This window comes from Sinocyclocheilus rhinocerous, unplaced genomic scaffold (genome assembly GCF_001515625.1).
Source record: "Sinocyclocheilus rhinocerous isolate Xijiao unplaced genomic scaffold, SAMN03320098_v1.1 scaffold144, whole genome shotgun sequence".
In the NCBI taxonomy this organism is placed as follows: domain Eukaryota; kingdom Metazoa; phylum Chordata; class Actinopteri; order Cypriniformes; family Cyprinidae; genus Sinocyclocheilus; species Sinocyclocheilus rhinocerous.
The window spans coordinates 889,319-896,362 of record NW_015645650.1 but is presented as its reverse complement, the minus strand read 5'-3'; the positions used below and the strand labels follow the sequence as shown (position 1 = coordinate 896,362).

At 40.8% G+C, this 7,044-nt stretch overlaps 1 protein-coding gene across 1 annotated transcript; it reads right to left on the bottom strand.

The window, feature by feature from the left end:
* Positions 1-1,507: 1,507 nt before the first annotated feature.
* LOC107706874 (homeobox protein MOX-1) lies at positions 1,508-6,757 on the bottom strand. Its single transcript, XM_016510704.1, has 3 exons — positions 6,059-6,757; positions 2,589-2,761; positions 1,508-1,978 (listed from the first exon to the last, which is right to left on the bottom strand). The coding sequence occupies exons 1-3, from the start codon at positions 6,513-6,515 to the stop codon at positions 1,856-1,858; spliced, it is 753 nt and encodes a 250-aa protein (XP_016366190.1). The 5' UTR covers positions 6,516-6,757; the 3' UTR covers positions 1,508-1,855.
* Between the last annotated feature and the right edge of the window lie 287 nt (positions 6,758-7,044).

Below are 7,044 nucleotides of genomic sequence, written 5' to 3'. Positions count from 1 at the left end.
CTCAAGATCACGTTACTTAACATGCTATTTTTTGGGGGCCAAAATTAAACAAACCGGTACGGTTCTGTTTAAATAGTGTGCATGCGAATGTGTCTTAAAGGACAAATCCCCTACTGTGTTTATTTTAGTAAACGTCACAGGTGTAAATGGACCAATGTAGTGTGCTTTTATTAGGGGCTCTAATATCATAATTAAGTTTATACGCATGGCTTATTTTCATATTCATTACTAAAAAAGCAATAATAGTGCATGTAATGGTGGAAAGCAAGTCGAGGCGGCACAAGGGTAGCAGCACTGAGGGTCTTAACCCTATCATGGGTGTGTTTGGAACAATTCCTGCACCGGTCCACCTCACAGGCCACTCACGTCTCCTGTCTTTGTTTGGCCTGCCGGCCAGCCAGAGTATAGGCCCAGCATTGTGAGTCCCTGGACCCTGGATGCTTTACCACTGTTTTCTTTGGGAAGCAGGAAATTGGATGACTGGCTACCTGCTACAACAACATCCTGTACTTGAGAAGTCATCTTTTCACTCCTACCCACCTATTATTCTCCACAGCACTACACCAGCGGTCACTCTCCAGACTTCTGGTGCGAATCGCCCCCACGTGGGCAGGTCTAAGTTCTGGTTGAAATCGATTTTCGGGCCCATCCAGATGCTTCCTTCAAAACTTTGGGGCCAAGAGCGGAGTTGATCCCAAGCATTGCACTTTCACCAGAGCTTTGAAATAATCTTTTGGAAGATTATTATTATACTTAAAGGCATAGTTCACCCAAAAATGAAAATTCTGTTTTAGTCACTCTCCCTCATGTCATTCCAAACTTGTATGACTTAAATTCTTCTTTCTTCTGTGTGAAGAACTACTTTTGTCCATACAATTAAAGTCATTTATTTTATATGTGAAAACAGCTGAAACATTCTTCAAAATATCTTCTTTTGTCTTCTGAGAATAAAAAAGTCATGGAACTACATGATGGTGTGTAAATGCTGCAGAAAGTTCATTTTTTGGTGGAACTATCCCTTTAATGATAATGAAACAACCCATCTTGGATCATAAATCTATTTCAAATGTATTCATGTCAGGCAAACCTCATCGTTTTAAATCTCATCAAATTGATTGCCGTTTATATTTATGTTCCGTTTATTAAATGTATGCATGCTTTTGGTGTAATGCTGCCTCCACGCCAGTGGGTGTCAGTATAAAATTGTCCATAATACAATTCAAATGAGACCGGAGGAAAAAATAATCACAATTAGTTTTTCTGTTTTCAAATTATTTATTTTTTTCTCATTTTTATGCAACATCTGTGTTTTATTAATTTCATATAAAAACGTACAAAAAAAAAAGGAAAAAAATCCATCAAGGGAAACGGTTTATTCTAAGAGCAACCTGACAACACAATTTAGGGAAAAAATAAAGATGTGATATCGATGCTTTGGTGGTTTGGCGTGATCCTGAGATTATCTAGTCATTCTGTGGAGCTTCACAGGTGTTTCTGATCAGGGTTCAGGCACCTACATCATGCCGTCACGGCTGGAGGTCAAAGCTATTAAACCAGGGCATGAACAGTTAATGTAAATTGTTTTTACACGTGAGTAATTGGGTTTTTATAGGCCTCTGATTTAACTCGATCTGTTTATGAATGAAAGTGAAACATGTGGACTGAAAGTGGATGGTGCTTCCAAGCCGTTGAAGCTCTGTTGATAATTAGTCATCTGAACGAAAAGAGCAACAGGAAGCACAGACGCTTTTGTCCATGAAGCAGTGTAAAGAGATACGTGGAAGGACTAGTGAAAAATTGGACAGCGGGGTGAGTTGGGTGACTGTAAATATGAGAAAATGTCTAGTTCGGAGCTTTACTCGGAGCTGGGTGACGCAGCAGAGTCCATCTCATCTGCTTCAAGGTCGTGAGGAGATGCAGGCTGTCCTCCTTTCACTCTCTTCCACTTCATCCGTCTGTTTTGAAACCATACTTTCACCTGTGAATAAAAACGATGATGCATTAAAACTGTCTGGAAATGATGTTGAGAATAAACGCATACTCTCTTGAGTGATTCGAAATGATTCTGCAGCCAGCAAATCAAGAGATTTGTGACATTATTTTTGAAGGCTAAGCTCTGAGGAAAGCAAGTCTGTGACCCCTGTGCATCCCTCGCTCCCTGTGGAAACACAGGAACATGGACCATCTGTTCCCACACTATTTTTACATGCTCTTTCTTGACTGAATCTGTCTGCCACTCATTTTGAAAGCAAAGGATGGCAGACGGCCAAGATATGTAGGATGCATCGGAAAAAGTGGAGAAAGAGTTGCAAAGGGATTCGGGAGAAGCCCGGGGTTGTGCTGGGATCTGGCATATGCTTGGGACTCAGGCCTGGGAAAACCATCAAGGACCAAGCTAAGTGTGGTCTGAGCCTAAGAAAAAAAGAGCCTCCGAAATCACTGAAGGGCGAAGTCAGGGATTGATGGGATGACGGCTCTGCTTCGGTATTGTCAATCATATTTCACACAGACTCAATTGATGGATGAGTGTTTCCTTCGCTGCTTTCAGCCAAAAATACCACTAGCATGAGCTGAAGTATCTTTTGTACCTGTCTCTCAGTGAGGTCAAGGTTGACAGCGATCTCGTAGCGGCGCAGGCGGGTCAAGTAGTTGTGGTGGGTGAACTCGGCTTCCAGCTCCCGGAGTTGCTCTTTGGTAAAGGCAGTACGTTCCTTTCTGGCCTTGCAGTTCGAGTCTGCTTTGAAGCTTGAGTCCTGAATATCTAGAGGATACAAAGGAAAAAGAGACTAGTTAGCATGAGACAGTTAAATCATATTTTAAAGCAAACATTTATTAAACAGGTTTATTTAAAAGAATAGTTCACCAGAAAATAAAAAAAATACAGTTTGACTTTACTCAGTGGAACACATAAGAAGATATTTAGTGGGGTTTGTGGGTCTAATGTAGTTTTGGACCCTACTGACTGTCATTGCCAATAGGCACATATCAAAATGTCTTCTTTTTTGTTCCACAGAAAAAAGAAAGTTGTGCAGGTTTGGAATGACATGAGGTTGAGTAAATGATGACAGAATTTTCAACTATTCCTTGAAAAAATAATAAACTCAAATGCAACACTGAAGTTCAGCTCCCCCAGGAGCGGCGTGTGTTTTCATGCATGTTAAGTTTAAAACTCTGTCTGCATTAAAACATGGTTACAAGCCGTTTTGTGGGCCACACAGGGCACACATTTGCACTGGGCTCAGTTCAGATCACAGGGTGTTTGAGCCCCAGTTAAAGCATGCCGGGAGTTTGGGGGTTGTCAGGGCCACAACTGACCACAGAGAATTCAAGTTAGCAAGGAATGCACCGGAACATTGTTAAATCCGCTAACAAAAGAACAAAGGCTCGGATGGGTCTAGCTGAAATCTCAGAGTGTGAATCTGTGCCTTATATATTCCCTGACACTGAAAAACATTTTCCCTCAAAATGCATTCATGTTTAATTAGCTATTCCAACCTTGTGACCCTTTATATTAGAACTGGTAGCACTGAAAGAAAGCTGATGCAATTTCTGCGAAATGACTTTAATTTGTCAATGTGAGAATTCGTGCTTCATGTTCACCAGTTCTTGGCTAGACTGTGAAATGGACTGGACTGCCAGATGTGAGTGGGAAAATGAGACAAGTACTTTCTCACATATGGCAACCTGTAGCCTCTGTTCCTTTTAGAAGGCGCGTTATTATCGTCATTAAAGTCCTGTTCATTTAAATGCACTGCCGAGGGTAATAAATGTAAAGGTGGTGGCAGGTTGGGGGAGAAACACCTGGCACTGTGTGTATGTGCATGCTCCAAAATAACAGACTCCAATAAATTTACCCAGCAAAAGTCCCCATCAACCCCCCCCCCCCAGTTATACGCCAGTTATTGTCAGTTACCAAACAAAAGGGAACAGTCAAAATGACTGTCAATAAATGTGTTAAACACATATTCAACACATACTAGTAGTCTTTAAAAGACAACTAACAGAAGAGCTGAAAAAATATATCTACACACACACACACACACATAACATAATGTATTCAGTATATTTAAATAAAATAAATTTTCTTCTGTTGTCTCAATTCATGTTATTAAATTCTTTTCTATGACAATTTTACTTCTCTAAACTGAAATAAACTGCATACCTGTGATGTAAGAGAAAGAAAAATGATGAGCACATCCTTTGTGATTCAGAATTCATTTTGGGAGTGAATATCACATCTGTTTACAATTTCATGCAATCATTGAGTGTCTGCTTGTCATTTCAGGTAAAAAAGAAACTGGTGAAAACATAATCACTACCAGATTTGATTATCATATCCTTGCCAAAATTTTCACACCTTCATTCTATCATTTACACCAACACCTTCCCTCATATTAATGCACGCCTTAAACTTCAACCTCGGTGATGAATATTTTCATGATGGTGAATTTCTCTCCAGTCAAATGGAGAGTGTGTTCTGTGGAGATTCTGTTATTGCTTAGCGACAGGAAAATGTCAATGGATAAGAATGTAGATGTGGGATCGCAGGCAAGTTATATTACAGACGTGGTCTGGCTTGTTTCGACCGCAAGTGATGTAGGGTTACATTAAGGTAAATCAGAGAAGGAAAGGGTATATTTATTCCCCACATTAGACTATGAGGCCTGGATGCATTGTTGTAGCAGAAGGCATGTGATATGGATTTGAGCTAATCATTTTTAAATGCCAATCATAACGAATATTGTCTTGCTGTTTTGGCCAATGCTATACAAATCACTAATGGAGAAATTTATTTATCTTCAAGAAATTTTCCCTGATCCCAGAAAAGCGGTCTCAGTTTCCACAGAAAGGCTGAGAGATTAAATTAATGCACCAGATGTGCCACAAACACTGAGGTTCACTTTTCCTCCTCTCAGAATAGCGTGAAATCGGAAATATGGAGAGCGTTCATTACAAAAATGATGTAGATATGGATATCATTAGCCAGAAATTGTAGGACTCATCAAAACCTACATTTATTTAGATATGAAAATGGTGAATATGAACTTTTAGCACAAAACTTTACATTTTGATTCAGAGAACACTATCGAGGTGCTGTAAAGGTAATTTTAATAATAATAATAAACCTTCTATGAATCAATTGCAGTAATATGACACTTCTGATACTGGACACAAGATGCTGGCTTCATTTTTGAACATCTTTTCTTTTGGAAGTCCAGTATATTAGACATGAAGAGATTCATAACACATATATCCACTTATTCACAGTCCATGACAACAAAATCTGATTCTTTTGTTGACATTTCCATTTTAGATCTTTTACATCTTTCATTTGAATCAAAATATTTTAGAAAATCAGATCTGTGTTGAGAAAGTGTGACAGACAGATGAGTTGAAAACAATAGCAAAAACTTTAAAGCTGGACTTTACCTAAGAGCCTCCAACAATAGAAGGAAACAACTGCAGAATAATATGCACAAAATGTGTTATAGGTCATCCTTCATGTGCATGCTTGCTGTGAGGAGTTTTAAATAGAATATCTGGAGTAAAATCTATTACTTCCTTAGTTCAATCGAAAATGAAATTCTGTCATCGTTCGCCCTCTTTTTATATATATTTTATTATTCGGGCGAAACAAAAAAAAAGGAAAAGTGTTTTTTGCCCATACAATGAAAGTCAGTGGGTTCGAGTGTTGTTTTGGACCCCACTGACTTTCATTACATAGACAAAAACAGTTGTGATAATTGATCTTTTTTTGTTTGACACAGAAGAAAGAAAGTCATCCAGGTTTAAAATGATGAGAATGTGAGTAAATGATCACAGAATTTTCGTTTTTGGATAAAGACAGACCACTATCGCTATAACCACAGCGACGGTGTGTTTGTCAACACAAACAACCCTTACACTGAATTTTGTGCACAAATGATGCTAAGTTAAATATTTTACATAAAGCGCTACAATTTCTGAGCAGGCAACAAATGAGAAAGTTCACATGATTCGGAGTGAATCACTCCAGCCATTGCCTCATATCTCATTCACTCTTGCCTAAATGACTCACCTGTGATTTCTCTTTTCCGTTTGGAGCTTTTTTTCTCTGTGTCAACCGCTGGCACACTTTGAGGAGAGTATTCTCCCTCAAGACATGCTGTGACTGCTCCAGGCAGCCTGTCTCCCCCTGCACTGTCCAATTCAGCTCCCACGGCTTCTGCCGCCCGCTGGCACGGCTCCTGCCCTCTGCCTCTGGGTTCACAAGGAGAGAACTGCCACTCCGTCCGCTGGTACCCGCCGTGAGCCTCCGGATACAGTCTGTCCTCACGAGGGTAAGCGTGCGGCGCCGGCACCAAGGAGAAGTCTGTGTAGGCCAGGAAATCGTGCTTCTGGTGCAGGGCGAATGGGGCCTGCTGGTAGGGCTGCAGCCCGGCTCCGGACCCTCCTGAATGGGAGCTCCTGACACAGCCCCACAGAGCACTGCCCGTGTGAGGGCTCCGCATGCAACTACTAGCTGGCTGATCCATGCTGAAGAGCACACAGCACAGAGTAGGTGTCCTCAGAGATGCAGCTTTTTGGGTCTGGTGCAAGTCAACGTGGGAAATATCCACTTCAGCATGTGCACATCAATGCCTCAAAGTCCACCTTTGCAAATCAATAAGCAGATGTTTGAAAGCAGACCGCCTTTCCGTTAGTCTGGTGTAAAACATCAGCTCACACACTCTCTCATTCAGCTTTCAGCCTGACCCACTACATCCACTCTCAGCTCTACACGCTCTTTTCACAGTTCTGAGACATTCCTGACAAGCGATCCCTCCTCCTTTTTAAACACTTAGGTGGGAAAGAGTAGCAAGTTTATGGAGTGTAACGTGAGCTTGCAGAGGAGGAGTCCTGCAGTCCACATGTTGGTACCCCCCAACCCAGCCCTGCCTCATATACTATTAATCATGGGGGATTTTATATGCACATCTAATGGGATTTCCAGGTGCTGGCTTTTAAAGGAACATTGTCTGTAAAATATAAAATGAACACCCACATAGGAAAATTGACCGGATC